At 44.7% G+C, this 18,675-nt stretch overlaps 1 protein-coding gene across 3 annotated transcripts in view; it reads left to right on the top strand.

The window, feature by feature from the left end:
* The window catches only part of FMN2 (formin 2), a 349,990-nt gene that overhangs the window by 21,741 nt on the left and 309,574 nt on the right, over positions 1-18,675 (top strand). For all 3 annotated transcript variants that reach the window (XM_061404794.1, XM_061404795.1, XM_061404796.1), the window contains exon 2: positions 15,016-15,182. In XM_061404794.1, coding sequence (XP_061260778.1) covers positions 15,016-15,182 — 167 coding nt within the window. The remainder of the gene's footprint in view (positions 1-15,015; positions 15,183-18,675) is intronic.

The raw sequence follows: 18,675 nt of genomic DNA, 5'->3' as shown, positions 1-18,675 counted from the left end.
TCTCTAATTATTCAAAAATACTTCAAAAGCGTCATTTAAACAACTGTGTATTTTATCCAAACAGAGAACCCTGCCTTCTTTGGTTTCTGCTGAATGCTTCTCCCTGGTTTGCCTCCTACATTTTGGGCTGGCTTTTGCTCCTTTCTCCTGGTTCTCTTCTTCCACTGAACCCTTCTTACTAAATGTTGCTTCCCCTGGCCTCAAGCTTAGTCCACTCTAACACCCATCCTGGGCATTTCCCTACATATGGATGACTCCATATTCCAATTTCTGGCTCAGATGTCTCTATGAATTCCAGATGCAAATTTCCTCTTGTCCTAAAAAAATCTCTATATGACTGTGGGAGGAGATCCAAGCTGAAGTTCTCTCTTCTCTAAATCCACTCTGCTCCCTTGTTCATTGCCTGCCTGGTGGGTGGTAATAGCATGTGCAGAGCCCTTTACCCAGTTTCTGAAGCCAGAAGTCTAGGAGGTGTGCAAGTTAGCAAGTTCCTCACATCTTCTCCTCAGACTCACCAGTCACTGTCTCCCATTAAAACATACCTCCAAAGGTAGGGATATTTGGCAAAACTAATACAATTATGTAAAGTTTAAAAAAAAAAAAAAACCTCCAAAATTAAAGCAAACCTCACTGCCTCCTTTCCAACAGAACTCTTAATGCTCTTCTCAGAAGTATTCTGTGGCTCTCCATTGACAGGGACAGTAGGTATCGAGGCAGAAGATCGAATGTGTTCAGGATGGAGGAGCTGGATTTGCTAATACTTTGTGTGGCTCACTGAGCATCAGAGAGACATCCCTCACAGAGGGTCCAGCCTGGCAACCACTTGTCTTGGGAGGAGTGAGTTCACTGTTCAGAGACTGGTTGGAGATCTACTCATGCGACCGTGACCCTGGAAAGGCTGAACTTGACCACTGACTTGCCCTCCTGCTAGAAGAGTCAGTGATATTTGACTTCAAAATTTCAGAGCAGCAGCAGTGATCTGTGTGTCTCATTTCTTTTATTTGGGACTGCTTTAAATATGTAAAACTTCTTTAGCTAGAGCTATTTGAAAGCTTCCATTTATTATAGTCACTTATGGATTTATCTTCACAGATTGAAATTAAGTTTTTTAAACCGTTTTTCCCTTTGACATTTCTGACTTTTTTTTTCCTTTGAACTTTCATTTGTTTCACAATCTTTGAAGAAATTATCAGAGAAATCCACAGTCTAACATAGGTCCTGAAAAGGAGTTGGTTGTCATTATCACATATGTTCTATGATAATCCTTGGTGGATTTTATTAGATTCTTTAGGTTAGATTTCTTAGCTTGTTCTTGTCATATTTCAGCTTGATCAATTGAAGTTGCACAGTTTCTTCTTCCTTGAAAAAAGCCAAAACTATAGATTTCTATAAATTTTAGTAGACTGCAGTGACTATAGTCAGAGCTCTCTACACCCAGTCACTTCAATGCTGTGTCTGAGTGATGGTTTACTGTAGTTGATGTTGAGCACAATTTTTTTTTTTACTGCTCTTCTCTGTATTTTTGGTGTCCTGTAACAAAGATGCATCATACATGAGTCCCAGGTCACCACGCAGAGCAGTCCACTTCTTCAAAATAGTTATGAAGACACATTACAGGCATTTACCATTAGGGCTCACATAGACAACCAGCAAATCTATACTCAGTCTGTAGGGTTTTATAAAATTTAAAATATTTCCATTTCCCTTCCTTACCTGGTGTTTAGAGCATGCCAGTGGGCATCTTCCTGTGAGAATGTCTGGACCAGCACTGGCTGTGGGCTCAGTGGGCTCTGAGTTCTGGGGAGCAAAGAGCTCCCCAGCTTGTACCGAGCCCTTTGTGAGCTGTGTTGTCTCTGCAAGTAGGGCCTAGTTGGGTCCTTGAGCTTCCTGTGATCTGTCCAGACATTTGACCACACGTTGGCTTTCTTTTCTCAAGAAAGTTCTAGATGTTTATGCTCTAAAGAGCTTATTAGAGGCTTTCTCTCCCTGTAAAACTTGCAGCGTTGTGAATCTGACACCAGACATGTTAATATCCATACGACGGTACTTGGCCTTATCTCTTTTTTCTTACTCCAGCAAAGTTCATCTGTATATGATGATTCACAATATGTGATCTCTCCTTCTTCACTACATCATATTTGCTGGGCGACGACCTCATTTCCTCTTTTTTTTTTTTAATTATTTATTTATGGCTGAACTGGGTCTTCATTGCTGCAGGGGTTTTTCTCTAGTGGAGAGCAGGGGCTACTCTTTGCTGCCATGCACAGGCTTCTCACTGTGGTGGCTGCTTCTGTTGCAGAGCGCGGGCTCTAGGGCACGTGGGCTTAGTAGTTGCGGTTCCTGGCTCTAGAGCACAGGCTAAATAGTTGTGGTGCATGGGCTTAGTTGCTCCACAGCATGTGGGTCTTCCCGGACCAGGGATCAAACTCATGTCTCCTACATTGGCAGGAGGATTCTTTACCACCGAGCCACCAGGGAAGCCTCTCATTTCCTCTTACTGTTTCAATTGAAAGTTAATTTTGGATTTCATGAGAAATTTATTAGATATGTCTGAGCTATAAAATCAGAAAAAAATTAACACAATGAGATTCTTGTTTAAATTCAGTTTGCATCAGGTATGTGGCCTATAGAAACAAAAACTTATGTTTTATGCCTTTCAAAATACAGCCATTATATTGTTCATCCTTCAAGCATTAAAAAATACACATAAGGAAAAAATATCCATTGTGTGTTTCTACACTGTTATAGATTAATGAGAAACACTGGGCTGGAAGAAGCACAAGCTGGAATCAAGATTGCTGGGAGAAATATCAATAACCTCAGATATGCAGATGATACCACTCTTATGGCAGAAAGTGGAGAGGAACTAAAAAGCCTCTAGATGAAAGTGAAAGAGGAGAGTGAAAAAGTTGGCTTAAAGCTCAACATTCAGAAAACTAAGATCATGGCATCTGGTCCCATCATTTCATGGGAAATAGATGGGGAAACAGTGGAAACAGTGTCAGACTTTGTTTTTTTGGGCTCCAGAATCACTGCAGATGGTGATTGCAGCCAAGAAATTAAAAAACGCTCCTTGAAAAAAAAAAAAAAAAACGCTCCTTGGAAGGAAAGTTATAACCAACCTAGATAGCATATTAAAAAGCAGAGACATTACTTTGCCAACAAAGGTCCGTCTAGTCAAGGCTATGGTTTTTTCAGTGGTCATGTATGGATGTGAGAGTTGGACTGTGAAGAAAGCTGAGCACCGAAGAATTGATGCTTTTGAACTGTGGTGTTGGAGAAGACTCTTGAGAGTCCCTTGGACTGCAAGGAGATCCCACCAGTCCATTCTAAAGGAGATCAGTCCTGGATGTTCATTGGAAGGACTGATGCTAAAGCTGAAACTCCAATACTTTGGCCACCTCATGGGAAGACTTGACTCATTCCCATGTTGATGCTGGGAGGGATTGGGGGTAGGAGGAGAAGGGGATGACAGAGGATGAGATGGCTGGATGGCATCACCGACTCGATGGACGTTGAGTTTGAGTGAACTCCAGGAGTTGGTGATGGACAGGGAGGCCTGGTGTGCTGCAATACATGGGGTTGCAAAGAGTCGGACACGACTGAGCGACTGAACTGAACTGAACTGAACTGATAGATTAATTATGTTATAGGACATAACACAAAGCTCCCACCTAGCCTTCCCCCAAGTATAATCTAGGATGTCACTCAAATATCTAGACCTTGACTTCTTTACAGGCCAAATTGGAGGAGTCAAATCATCTCTGAGATATCTTCTAGTTCTAAAATACTGAAAATTAAGGGGTGGATTGTCATTGAGTAATTTAATCCTAATAATGACAAAAAGTACAGTAAAACCAGAAAAATTCCATGCATCATTCAGGCTAATGGGGAAAAGGTCTCCTGTTGTCTCCAAGGATAAGTTTCTGTATTGAAAGTTTCTCTTCCTGTCTGGACACTATACTGTGTCCAATAGATGAAGAAGGAGCCGGAGGCTTCCCTGCTGTGTGCTGTCACTGTTCCTCTGTGTTTCTTCTTCAAGAGTGTCCTGCCTGTGTTGTCCTGTTAAAGTGCTGGCAGTGAAGGACAGGGAGCATGTTTTCCTCCTGACAATATCCTTGCTGGACCTAGGACATTCTTTGATAAATGATAGGCTCCTAAATCCCACTCCAGTATTCTTGCCTGGAGAATCACATGTACAGAGGAGCCTGGCAGGATACAGTCCATAGGGTCACAAAGAGTCGGACGTGACTGAAGTGACTGAGCACACATGCACGCACTCAGACTCCTAAGTGCTTCGTTGTATCTGGTCTTTGCTGCATTCCTCCACCACCCCATTTTCCACTCAGAATGTTTAATTAAGAGAGCATGTCCTATACAGAGTGCATTTAGAGTGCTCCTTCTGGAGACTTGTTCATTGTGACAGCTTGTGAGCCCCCACAGGGCACAGAACTCGTGGTCTCTGTCTTTTATATCTTAGTACAGAATGTTGGTCAGAAGCCTTTCACAGAGTTGCTGGCCCACACAGAAGTGGAAGACGCCTGGAATAAGAATTAGGAGAGTGGAGTGTGTGTCCAGTTTTGGCTCTGTTGCTTTCTGGTCTTGGGACATCAGGCACACTCTGGAACCTGAATTCCTCAGTTGGTGTCTTTGAAATCATGGTGATAAATCCTTGCTGTGCTTTACAAAGCTGACAGTAGGTGTGGGCTGCCCTTTACATCGTATAGTTCTATCCAGACAAATGTTTTCTACGTTTTATGGTGTCACTGCTTACCTACCCGACAGAACTCCAGTGCAGAGATCCGTGATCTTACCTCATTGTCCCAGAAGATTTGTTGTGATGGTAAATAGTCCTTTATGACTGTCCTCTGGCTGTTGTTTCCTGTTTATCTAGCCCTGTGATATTTGCTTAGCAAAGCAAGAGGACTATGAATATTTATAGATACAGTCAGCCCTTTGTATCCATGTATTCTTTGCATCCACCAATTTAGCAACTGCACATGGAAAATTATATATTTTTAAATTCCAGAAGGTTCTGTGAAGCAAAACTTGAATTTGCTGGGCACCAACAACTGTTTACATAGCATTTAGATTGTATTTACAACTGTTTACATAGCATTTACATCATGTTAGGTATTGTAAGCAATCTAGAGATGAATTAAAGGGAGGATATGTGTGGGTTATAATCAAATACTAGGCAATGTAAAGAGAGTTGAGCATCTGTAGATTTTGGTCCCAAGAGGGTCCTGGAGCCACTGCCCCTCAACCCCCACCCCACCCCCCCTCCGCCACCACAGATACTGTAGTGGGTGACTGCAAAGAGGCACCACATGCTGAAGTCAGTAAGTGTATAAGTGCACATGAGGAGAGGGGAGAGGGGGTTAGTGCAGAAATAATTGGAGAACACTAATGTATGGATGTGAGAGTTGGACTGTGAAGAAAGCTGAGTGCCGAAGAATTGATACTTTTGAACTGTGGTGTTGGAGAAGACTCTTGAGAGTCCCTTGGACTGCAAGGAGATCCAACCAGTCCATCCTAAAGGAGATCAGTCCTGGGTGTTCATTGGAAGGACTGATGTTGAAGGTGAAACTCCAGTACTTTGGCCACCTCATGGGAAGAGTTGACTCATTGGAAAAGACCCTGATACTGGAAAGGATTGGGGGCAGGAGGAGACGGGGACGACAGAGGATGAGATGGCTGGATGGCATCACTGACTCAATGGATGTGAGTTTGAGTGAATTCCGGGAGTTGGTGATGGACAGGGAGGCCTGGTGTGCTGCAATTCATGGGGTCGCAAAGAGTCAGACACGACTGAGCGACTGAACTGAACTGAACTGAACTGAATGACTAGTAAGTTCCCTGACTGTCATCGGGTGAATGCTGTTTCATTCAGCAAGTAGGTTTTTGGTAAACTAATTTAGAGCTGCTTTATCTATAGTAAAAGCTCAGTAAACAGTGTTGATTAAATAAAAAATGAAAATACGAAATAAAATGAAGCGTCAAATAGCTGAGCACTTAGAAAAGTTATGGTTATTCATATTCGAGGGCCAATTATTTACATTTATTGTTGTGGTCAACATGTCCAGTCTAGAAACAGACGCTGTGGTCAAGGAGCAGGGTGAGGGGACCAGGACTTAGGGGGCACCCCAACTATGTGTCACATGGGGTAGGTTGGGTAGGGAAGGGGATGTGGAGGGAACCTGGGTCCTGTGTTTCCTGGTCACAGTAGCTGGTCCGTACAGTGAAGAAGCAGCTTTGGGTCAGCCTGTTCTACCCAGTTTAGGTGCAAGGCCTGCAGTGTCTGATGGGGCCAGTGTGTCCTGATTAAATCCCCAGCCATCAATGCAAGAAGCAAAAGAGAAAATTGTGTCTCTGCCCATCCCCACTGCTCTGGTCAAAGTTTATCCCTTGGTGGGAATGGGAGTTCAGTGCAGCCCAACTAGTGTGCAGGTCCTGGAAACTTGTCATGTTCCCACCATAGCAATTGGAGTCTTTAATAAGGAAAGTTATGTCTGCTATTTTTGCAGAATCAGGAACATATTTTGTTCAGCTGTGTAATTTTGATTATTTCACGTAATACTTGTGACATATTTTTCCATGTCATTAAACCTTTTTTTTTAGTAGCATAATTGAAGATATTTTGTGAAAATGTGACCATACATAAAGCAGAAGTGTGATGAAGGCCCACAGGCCATCACCCAGCTCTATGGTTATCAGCATTTTTAATGCTGAAACAGCTTCATCACCACCCTCACCATCCTTGCTTTATGGACTGACATGAGATAAATTCCTGGCGTCATGCCATTTGAATCTCAGGTACTTAAGTATGCATCTCAAAAATGTAATTTTTAATACGCTGCAATGGCATTATTATATTGAACATAAATAGAAATTGTTTAGGGTTAGGGTAACTAACCCTCAAAGACAACACTAGTCTGTTAAGTAGGCATTCACAGAGCTCTCTGCCACCCTAGAGGAGAACAGGTCCAGGCTGACATGATATAACTTTTGCTAAGTGTTCAGGTCTTTTTCCCCAGAGGGACAGCGTGGGTGCTTGGTGGGTAAGCTGTGGATTAGACAGCTTTCCTCTGGGATCCCTCATTTGGACTCAAGGAAGCCCAAGACCCATAAGAAGGCATCAGTACTGCCTGGAATAGCTGGAGGGGGTGATTTGGCCACATGCATCAGTAATCTGTCAAAATTCACCCCTTGACCCCAAAGTTTCAACTCTGGAAAATCTATCATAAAGATATCATAAATATCCTAAATGAAGCATCACAAGCATCCCCCCTACCCATTGACTAAACTTACCATGCTTGCCAGCCTCTGTTGTGTTGACTCTGAATGACATGCAGGTTTGGGGATGACAGCTTGATCTTTATTTGCAGATTTTTCAATTGACCTTTTTCTAATGGGTTTCCCATCTATTCACTAAGTAAACACTTAAGGATTGTGATTTTCAAATGTTGTCATTTCTTTGCATTTTTTGGGCTGGAATTTTCCTCTACTGAAGACTTTTCTTTAATCTCTCATTGTTTAGGTCTCTAAGTCATGTCCAAATCTTTGTGACCCCATGGACTACAGTGCACCAGGCTTCCCTGTTCTTCACCATCTCCCAGAATTTGCTCAGATTTATGTCTGTTGAGTTGGTGATACTATCTAAACATCTCATCCTCTGTTGCCCTCTTCTCCTTTTACCTTTAGTCTTTCCCAGCGTCAGTTTTTTTGTTGTTTTTTTTTCCCAGTGAGTCAGCTCTTCACACCAGGTGGCCAAAGTATTTGAGCTTCGACTTCAGCATCAGTCCTTCCAATGAATATTCAGGGTCGATTTCCTTTAGGATTGGTTGGTTTGATCTCCTTGCAGTCCAAGAGACTCTCAAGAGTCTTCTCTGGCACCACAGTTTGAAGGCATCAATTCTTTGGTGTTCAGCCTTCTTTAATCACTAGGTATGTTTTATTGCCCCCAAATATAGTTCATACTGGAAGGGTAGTATGATTTCTTTTTTTCCCATTAATTTTCTGTTATTTGTGGCAATTTGATGCACTTGCATTCTCCATTGACATCTACTGAGTTTTACTTTTCTTTTTCCTTTTCATATATTGAATGTGTTTGAATGATTATTCTATAATAACATGACTTCTGATGACTGTATAGTAAGCTGTCATCTATATAAAACTATCATTTATTTTAATCTATGTTTTTGTATTTGTACATTTCATTTTTTTTTTTTTTACTAGTAACAAGCCATTTTTTACTGTACCAGGAACTGTGCTGAGAAGTTTACATGCGTTACCTCATCTAATCTTCACAGTAATCTTGTGATGCTTCATTTTGGTCATTTATCTGTGATAGATTTTCCAGAGTTGGAACTTGGTAGTCAAGGGATGAATTTTGACAGATTACTGATGCATGTGGCCAAATCTCCCCCTCCAGTTATCCCAGCCAGTGCTGATGCCCTCTTATGGGTCTCAGGCTTCCTTGAGTCCATATGAAGGATCCCGGAGGAAATAGAGCTCACTGCCGGTTTGGTGGTTCTTGAAAATTCCACATTCTTTCCAAGGCTGCCTGTTTTAGGATACAGTTCTTAGGGTCTTCATGTAGATGCCTGAAGCATTCCAAGGAGGAGTCCTTTTGCTGTCCTCCTGATGCCATCAAGAAGGTCTTCCCAGTTTTAAGGGGCAGAGTGTGTGCAGACAGGTTAGACTATAGGAGAGAAAAATGGGAAGAGAGGAGTGGAGGCCATGGGATGAGCCCTGAAGCATGTGTACTTAACACACTTAGCAGAGAAGCCAGCAAGGGCTTCAGGAGACCGTGGCTGGCAAGGTGGAGGCAATGGAGCATCGGAGGATGAGAGGAAGGTGTTCTAAGGAGTCAGAGTGAGTCAACAGTGAGAACGTTCTGAGGGCATGGACATGGACTGATAATGTCTTTGGTGTCATGCTGGTTACCGGTGTCTGTTGCACTCAGGATGGCGGCCAGATTAGGCTTGTCAGTGCAGAGTGGACCGAACCAGGAAGAGGGGCCAGAGGTAGCAGGTGTCAGTAATTCTAGCTCGCAGGCTTTCCTTTTTTTCTCTCTAGTATTTATCTATTTATTTAGCTGCACTGGGTCTTAGTTGCAGCATGTCTGACCAAGGATTGAACCCTTCATCCCTGCATTAAGAGTGTAGAGTCTTACCCACTGGACCACCAGGCAAGTTTCTGGCAGGTTTTTTTCTAATTGAAGTATAGTTAATTTACAATATTATGTTAGTTTCAGGTATACCATACAGTAAATCTGTACTTTTGCAGGTTGTAGATTATTACAAGATATTGGGGACAATTCCCTGTGCTATACAGTAAAGCCTTATTGCTTATCTATTTTATGTATGATAGTTTGTGTTCATTAATCTCATGCCCCAAATTTCCCCACTTTCCCCACTCCTTCATAACTATAAGTTTGTTTTCTGTGTCTGTGAGTCTGTTTCTGGTTTTTACACATTCACTTGTATTATATTTTAGATTCCACATATAAGTGATATCATATAGTATTTGTCCTTCTTTCTGACTTATTTCACAAAACATAATACACTCTAGGTCCATCCATGTTGCTGCAAATGGCATTATCGCATTCTTTCTATGGCTGAGTAACATTCCATTGTATATATGTGCCACATCTTCTTTATCCATCAACGGACCTTTAGGTTGCTTCTATGTCTTGGCTATTATAAATAGTGCTGCTGTGAACGTAGGAATGCACGTATCGTTTTGAATCATTTTTCTGGGATATATGCCTAGCTGTGGAATTGCTGAGTCATATGGTAGTTCTGTTTTTAGTTTTTTGAGAAACCTCCATACTGTTTTTCATTGTGGCTACACCAATTTACATTCCCACTAACAGTGTACGAAGGTTCCCTTTTCTCCACATCTTCTTCAATACTTTGTTGTTTGTAGACTTTCTCATGATATAGCTAGCATTTTTGATGTGAAAGGAAGCCAAGAAATAGGACAGTAGCTGGTAGTAGGGAATGACGTGGGGTCAGGGAGACTTTTTAAAAAATTAATGTATTTGAGATTCTGGAAATGTCTGGTCAAGAAGGGCATGTTCATGATTCATAGAGAAGGAACAGTTAAAGAGTGAAGTTTCATGCATGCAGCAAAGAATTCGATTCAGGACACAAAGGGAAGAACTTGCTTTTGTCTGGAGCAGGGTGTCCACCGTGAAGAGGAGGCAGAAGGAGGTGCTGCTGCTGCTACTAAGTCGCTTCAGTCATGTCCGACTCTGTGAGACCCCATAGACGGCAGCCCACCAGGCTCCGCCGTCCCTGGGATTCTCCAGGCAAGAACACTGGAGTGGCTTGCCATTTCCTTCTCCAGTGCATGAAAGTGAAAAGTGAAAGTCAAGTCGCTCAGTCGTGTCCAGCCCTCAGCGACCCCATGGACTGCAGCCCACCAGGCTCCTCCGTCCTGGGATCCTCCAGGCAAGAGTTTTGGAGTGGGGTGCCATTGGAGGTGCAGGGGTGGGTATTCCAAGTATACACAGTCCCAGATTCTTCCATGTTCTCAGTGAATAAGACTTTGTAAAAACTTTGAGAAGTTCATCATCTCACTGGAAAGAGTGGTTTGAGGGAGGCAACTGGAAGCTGAGTTGAGAATGCAGAGCAGGGTTGAGCCTTACTGAGGTTTATAGTTAAGATGGTAAAGTGAGAACAGGTAGCACGTGTGTCTTACATGGTGTTGAGGTGCTGAGGTATAGGCAGGGGACAGGGGGACAGCCAGGCTGATGTGACAGGGAGAGAGGGACTGGGGTGCTGGGATGTGAAGGCTTGGCTGTGGTGGTAGAGTCTAGACTGACCTGCTGAGCAGGGGAGTGACCTCACATGTGACCGTGACTGAGTCACCAGAGCCAGAAGGTCGTGGTTGGGGATTAGATATCCATGTATTGATTCATTGGTGATCAAACATGAATTGGTGATTCCGTGTCAGGCCTTCCTTGAAGTTTTGGGGAAATGTGTTGAATAGACTCAGGCATCTGTTGAAATGGAGCTGACATTCCACGAGGAGGAATGGTCTGAGACTCACGTGAGTTTAGGGCCCAAGTGCTCTCTGAAGGATGGAGGGGGTCTTGGGAAAGGGTGGTAGGTGCCGTTTTATTATTTTTAAAAATCTTATTATAGTTGATTTATAACATTGTGTTCATTTCTGATGTGTGTGCCTGCATGCTAAGTTGCTTCAGTTGTGTCCAACTCTTTGCAACCCTATGAACGTAGCCCACCAGGCTCCTCTGTCCAAGGGATTCTTCAGGCAAGAATATTGGAGTGGGTTGCCATGCCCTCCTCCAGGGGATTTTCCTGACCCAGGAATCCAACCGGTGTCTCTTGTATCTTCTGCATTGGCAGGTGGGTTCTTTACCACCTGGGAAGCCCAGTTTCTGATGTACATCCAAGTAATTGTAATTCAGTTATTTATATATATACACACACACACACACACACACACACACATTTTTTCAATATTCTGTTCCATTGTGATTTATCACAGAATGTTGAACACAGTTCCCTGTGCTCTATAGTAGGACTTTGTTGTTTATCCATTTGCTATATAATAGTTTGCAACTGCTCATCCTAACATCCCAATCCTTCTCTCATCCACCTTGGGTGAGCTGTTTTCGGAAAGGTGGTCAGGAAGGTCTCTGGGTGGAGGTGACAGCGGAGCAGAAACATAGATAAAGTGAGAGAGGGTGGGTCTTACAGATATCCTGGGCAGAGTGCTTTGGTGCTCTGCCAACCCCAGGGAGGGCTCTTAGGTGCTGGAGGGGGAAGTGGTAGGTGAGCTGGGGGTGGAGTGGGGGAGACAGAGGACACAGGAGGTGGGATCTTTTTCAGTCATGGCTTCAACCCAAGGGTGACAGAGAGCCCTGAGGGCTGAGTGAGCTCAGACCCATCCTGACTTCCTGGTGCAAGCAGTCAAGCTCCCAGTGGTGGACAAGATGGTTTCTGTGGGGGTACAGGAGGCACGGGAGGCAGGGCTCAAGGTCCCGGGTGAGTTATCTTCCTAAGTGCAGGTGACAGTGATAGGAGTTGAGGTGGAGACCAGGGTGGTGAGGGATGAGGTGGAGGACTTAGTCGGGGAGAGAAGGACCAGAGGGAGTGGATGCAAAAGGAAGAACAAGGAGAGTTTCAAGAGAACAGAGGGTTTTGAAGGAGTCAGGTCATTTCAGAATTGCTTGTGGGATCAAGAACCCCATCTCCCCCACTCCCTGTCCCTGAGATGTGTGGGATTTGATACAAATGTCTCCATCTAAGAGGCTTGTGAGAGGAAGCCTCCAGGGCACCTGGGCTGTTGTGAACACAGGGTGAGTTTGCCACAGAAAAAGCTGGAGAGCTGGAGGTGGGATCCCACGGTGCTGTGGCACGATGGCCTTCACCACACGCTCAGGGCTGGAAGCTGCAGCTGAGATGCTCAGGGCTGGAAGCTGCAGCTGAGATGCTCAGGTTGAAGGGTGTTTGGTCCTCAGGGCACGAAGCTCTGGCACTGTGCTTCCCTCTTTCCCAGACTGCTCCCCAACCACTTAAAAAAAATATATGTTGTTTTGGCTGTGCTGGGTCTTCATGGCTGCATAGAGGCTTTCTCTAGTTGCATGAGCAGGGGCCTACTCTTTGTTGAGTCTTCTCACTGGTGGCGTCTCTTACTGTGGAGACAGGCTTTAGGATGCGTGAGCTTATGTAGTTTCAGCTGGTGGACTCGGTAGTTGCGGTGCCCGGGCTTAGTTGCTTTGCAGCATGTGGAATCCTCCTGGATCAGGGATTGAACCTGTGTCTCCTGCATTGCCAGATGGATTCTTAACCATTGGACCACTAGGGAAGCCCTCTCCCCACTTTTGATAATTTTTTGACTCGATGCACACACACACATTTTTTTCACTCTTGGACATACACACACAAACACAAGACCTGGTCTCCCTTGTTTTCTTTCATATACAAGATTGAGTTATAGGAAAGAGAATTAATTAGTCTTCTGACCATTTGCAGGCCTACTGTAAGATGTATTTATAAAATGGGTTTATTGTAATAATAATCAATCACTTGAGAACTGAGGAATATGGTTTCCTAAGTGTGGATCCAGTGAGGTGCAGACAAATTTAAGTTCTATAGGGAAAAAGCTTTTTATTTCCCCTCAGAAAATGTCCTGGGAGACCAGATGTTCTCTACTGACCTACAAGAATGGAGAAAACAGAGCCTCTTCTGCCCTGCTCTGTTATTCTGTGTATCAGAAGTAGATCTTGACTCTTTAGTTTTTGTTTTACAAACAGCAACAAGAAGAGACACAAAAATTGTGTGGCTACTGTCCTGCAGAGCTGAGTGTGTATATGTTTGAAATTTAGATGTGACTGATATGTAGAGTTGGGCCTGGCTTTCACAGACCCAAGCTGAAAATGCTTTTTACATTTTAAAAGTTTTTCAAAATAAAACCCAAACAAGGAAGAACATAAGCAGAGGGTTTCCATAACCCTTAACGCCTAAAATATTTACTCTTTGGTTATTTACAGAGAGTTTTCTAACCATGGTCTAGACTGATAATTCATTTCCAGATCCGACCATGACGTGAACAAGTCTTTGCCAAAGAATCGTTGCATTGTATTCATTCAGAAATCCTAAAAGTATTCACTGATGCTTCTTATGTGCAAGTGGCCAGGTTTGCAGGATGTCTGCCTGCTGTCAGAGAGTTTGTTTTAGTAAGGGAGGCAGCAGAGAAGGCGATGGCACCCCACTCCGGTACTTTTGCCTGGAAAATCCTGTGGAAGGAGGAGCCTGGTAGGCTGCAGTCCATGGGGTCATGAAGAGTCAGACACGACTGAGCAACTTCACTCTGACTTTTCACTTTCATGCATTGGAGAAGGAAATGGCAACCCACTCCAGTGTTCTTGCCTGGAAATCCCAGGGGTGGGAGAGCCTGGTGGGCTGCCATCTATGGGGTCGCACAGAGTTGGACACGACTGAAGTGACTTAGCAGCAGCAGCAAGGAAGGCAGACATTAAACAAATAATTGCACAAATAATTAACTAAAATAATTAATGACAGAGGAGCTTTGAAGGCTGCCAAAAGAGGGCAGATGGGGGTCTCTGGGAGCTTTTCTGGATAAGTGGCTTTAACCTAAATTTGAAGGTTAAACCTGCTCATAGAGGAGGGGCAGGAGCAGGGCAGGAACTGAGCAACAGTTGGTGGCCCAGAAGGAGACTTCCTGTTCCTTCCACCATAGTCAGTCAGCATGAAGCCAGCGGGATCATTTCCGAAGGGTAGTAAGTTAGAGAGTGAATTGTGTCAGGACAGATGAGGGACTGGGCCTGTGGGTCTTGGCTCTGGGTGACCAGTGACAGGCGGACTCCTGGATCCCCCTCCCCAGAGTCCTGCTCTCTCCATGACCAAGACCCAGAGCTCTGGGACCAGTGGGCCCAGACACTGCTGGTGTCTCCTCTCTGTGTGCTTCTCTTCTCTAGTCTCTTCTAGGAAACTAACAAAGGTCTGACATGTGGTGTTTCTGGGGCGCACGTGAGGAAATGTTGCGTTTCTGTCACTTCAGGGTGACGTTTTCTGCTGGGTAGCCCTCTCCGCTTCCAGGGGCTGGTGCCTGTCTCCCTCTCACCCGCTGCTCTGCCCCCCGCCCACCGTCGCCATACAAGACTGTGAATATCAGCCACTGACATTTCTTAGCCCGAATGGGGGCTCCTGGCTGCCTCCTCAGAGAGCCTTTGGCGATGGCAGGAGGATTTCCAAGCTGCTATGCGGCTTCTTCACAGAGCAGAAGATGGACGGCCCATCGCATGGCCTCTTTGTCTTTGGGGGCAGGAGGTGTTGGGGGATGGGAGACCCTGAGGCGACCTTCCCCGTGTGGTACCTGGGCCGCCCACAGAGTCCTCTCTGCGCATGGCGTAGCCTGGGCAATGGCGCCGCCCCAGCTGTGTTTCCGCCTCTCCTCAGGGAGTCTGAGCTGGGGACCTGCCAGTGCTCCTGCCTAACGACCGTGTCTCACCTGCAGGGAGAACTCTGCTGGAGAAGCTGTTCAGCCAGCAGGAGAACGGGCCTCCAGAAGAAGCAGAGAAGTTCTGCTCGCGGATCATCGCCATGGGGCTCCTCCTTCCTTTCAGCGACTGCTTCCGGGAACCGTGCGGGCAGAACGCCCAGTCCAGCTCAGCTCCGTTTGATGTAAGTAGGAGAGTTCACAGGAGAGTTCACAGGACTCGCTGGCTGAGAGGCAGCCGCAGTGGCAACAGCGGCTCTGATGTGTGTCTGCCCTTCACCCCACGTTCATGCGATGCAGGCCTCCCTGCCCCTGCCCCTTCCCCACGACAGCTTAACACTTGTGTTTCCTTTCTGACGAGATTCTTAAGTACATTTGCTAAACTTCCTTTTCTTAACACATGGCCACTCTCAGCAGTTTTCTAGCCTTCTTTAACCAGTGATGGGTTTTGAGTGGCTCTGAGTCAGTGTTTCCGACTTTACTGGTCGTGGATGTACCTTCAGAAGCAGCTTGGAGGCTGGAAGCTTTGTTCCCAGAGGCGGCAGGTTTCTGAGGGCCTTACAGCGCTATTCCCATGTGTTCATAGCTCATCTGTGTACTGACTGTTGACACGAAGCAGTCCTGTCTGCTTTCTCCCCGGCTCCCACTCACCAAGAGGGTTAATTCTGCAGAACAATCATTCCCGGCTGTTTCATAATGCATAACAAATGACAGCATAGGTGGGTTACTGCTTTCAAGCCAGAATATTGCTCATCTTCCTCAGGTATGTGGTACATGTGTGACCTTGGGGGCTGTAATGAGTGGGCATCTAAACCCAGATGTGTGAGAATTCCCACAGAGGATTCTCTCATGAGGAAAGTGGAGAAGCTGGGCTCCCTGTGTGGAGCACGGAGTTTGTGCCATAGAGGAGTGGGTCTCATCCATGTGGGCTGCTTATGCCTGTGCCCTGCTTCTGATTGCACCCCTGTCTCCTCTGTGTGTGTGTACCATTGAACAAGGGTGCTGTAGTGAGGAGTGCAGAGAGATACTGGAAATGAGCCCTGGTTGAGATCAAGAAGAGAGAGTAAATACCAAAATGTCCATATGCATCTGCTTTTTTTTTTCCCCTTGCTATCCTTTACCCATCACAGCTGTGGTCTCCCTTCAGTTTTAGGAAAATGAACCACATAAAATATTGTGAGATCTTCTTAATACTTCCCATGTGAACGAAGATTCCCTGGGATGTACTGGGATTTGTGAGCCTTTCTTCTTAAGATTGACTGATCTATCCATCCATCCATCATCTATCATCCATCTCTGTATATATCCTGACTATATCAATCTGTATCTATCACTTATTATCTCCATCCATCCATTCATCCATCCACCCATCTGTCTATCTGTCTGTATGTCCATTCATGACATGGCAGCTAACCATTGCTCAGTAAATCTTTTTCTTGTGTGAGAAGAATTGGATAACTAAAAACTTTTCCTCCCTTTCCCTTTTTGAGAGCTGTGTGTGTTATTACAGGGATAGAACCTGGAGACTGTTGTGGCCTAAAAGTTTTAGTGAGCTGTGTTCTAGGAGATCTATCAATTTGCAACTACAAATTAAAATAAATATGGATAAAGGCCAATACTTATCACTCCTAACACTTGCTTTTTGATTAAAACTATTCCCAAGTTGACTGCATTTTCTTCCCTTAAAGCTCAGAAATAAAGTCTGTTGTTTAGTTGCTCAGTCATGTCTGACTCTTTGCAACCCCATGGACAGTAGCCCACCAGGCTCCTCTGTCCATGGGATTCTCCAGGCAAGAACACTGGAGCGGGTTTCCTTCTCCAGGGGAAATAAAGTCTATCAGTCTATTAATGTGGAATTGAAATAAACTGAAAAGAGTAATCCTATTTCTCCTTTTATAAAAAATCACTGAACTAGTAGTTTCTTGCTCCTCACCGCCCTCTATTCTTATGCTAGCGAGCCTAGTAACCCCTCCCAGCCTGGTCATTGGAGGGCAGCTGGGTATGGCATAAAGAGTGAAAAGCAAAATAAATGCAGCCCCTTACTATAGTATGAAGTAATTTCCTCAGAGTGGGGAATTTCTTTCTCCAACTTTGTGCGGTTGCATTTGCTGACTTTATTTGTTGGCTCTGTGCTACCTCTCCAACCCCGCCCTCCGCGCCCACTCCCCCAAGTCAAACCTAACTCGAAACAAGAAACGTTATTTCATATATTTAAATGGCATATCAACAACAGAAGTGTGCACTCACTGTATGCACAATCGCTGTTTTTCTTCAAAGCCTGGGAGAGGAATCAATATAAACAGATCTTAGTAGGGGAAGCGGGAAGAATGCACTTTCTGTGGGGAGAGGAGTTTCTGATAATTAGCCTCTCTGCTGGCTTCCAGCTGGAAAGATTCTCTGCTCTTGGGAGATTTTCTAACCAGCAGTTCTCTTGAGGACAGTTGTCCTTTGAGACAGACCAGCCTGTGGGTATAAGCTCACGAGGGCCCTCTTCCCACCCCCACCTTTGCTTCCTTCCCTGAGGGCACTCCCGCCCCCATCTCCATCCATACAGATCCCAGCACAGGGCTTCCATCTGGATCTGGAGAGCATCCTCATGCAGTTTATGGACTGATCTATTTCAGTCAACCCTCTTGGTTTAGTCCCAGTTATTTTATACATTTTTAGGGCCTAATATTTTGCTTTAGAAATGCTACAGAAAATATGAAAGGATTTAACATTCTCCCTTACGTTTTCACTGGGTTAAAATTTCAAGAATACTGAAAGGCAAAGGTCTTTGAGTGATAATGTTCATTCATTCACATATGTTTACTGAACGCATTCTACATGCCACGCAGTGTTCTAGGCTCCAGAGAGAGATTACTGAGCCAGGTCCTGTTCTCCTGAATTACACTCTTCGCAGTGGGATGAGACACTTAAGACACAAACACAAGCCCAGATGAAAGTATAGATAATGAATTCATGTCAGATTCTGATAAGTGCAGTGAAGGAAGTCAACCAGGGGAATATGGTCAGTGATGGGCGTGGGGTGGGGAGAGTGTAGATTGGGGCCCCACATGCAATGTCTGGAGCGCTGAGGAGAGGTTGGAGGGAAGGTCCCCTCAGGAGCCCAGTAGCAAGCACAAAGGCCCTGAGAGGGATGTGGGCATGGCATGAGGGCCTGCATAGCCACTGTTTCTGGACACAAGGTCAGAAGGGACTACTGAGCCAGGACTTTTGAGGTCTTGAAAGTAATGGAAGGAAAATGTGTGTTTTTAAAAAATTAATTAATTAAATTTAATTGGAGGCTAATTACTTTACAGTATTGTGGTGGTTTTTGCCATACATTGACATGAATCAGCCATGGGTGTACATGTGTCCCTCATCCCGAATCCCCCTCCCAGCTCCCTCCCCATCCCATCCCTCAGGGTTGTCCCAGTGCACCGGCTTTGTGTGCCATGTTTCATGCATGGAACTTGGATTGGTTGTCTATTTCACATATGGTAATATTTATGTTTCAATGCTATTCTCTCAAATCATCCCACCATCTCCTTCTCCCACACAGTCCAAAAGTCTGTTCTTTACATCTGTGTCTCTTTTGCTGTCTCGCATATAGGGTCATCATTACCATCTTTATAAATTCTGTATATATGCATTAATATACTGTATTGGTGTTTTTCTTTCTGACTTACTTCACTC

Source organism: Bos javanicus, chromosome 28, assembly GCF_032452875.1.
Source record: "Bos javanicus breed banteng chromosome 28, ARS-OSU_banteng_1.0, whole genome shotgun sequence".
NCBI classification, from domain to species: Eukaryota; Metazoa; Chordata; class Mammalia; order Artiodactyla; family Bovidae; genus Bos; species Bos javanicus.
This window is presented reverse-complemented; position numbering and strand designations above follow the sequence as displayed.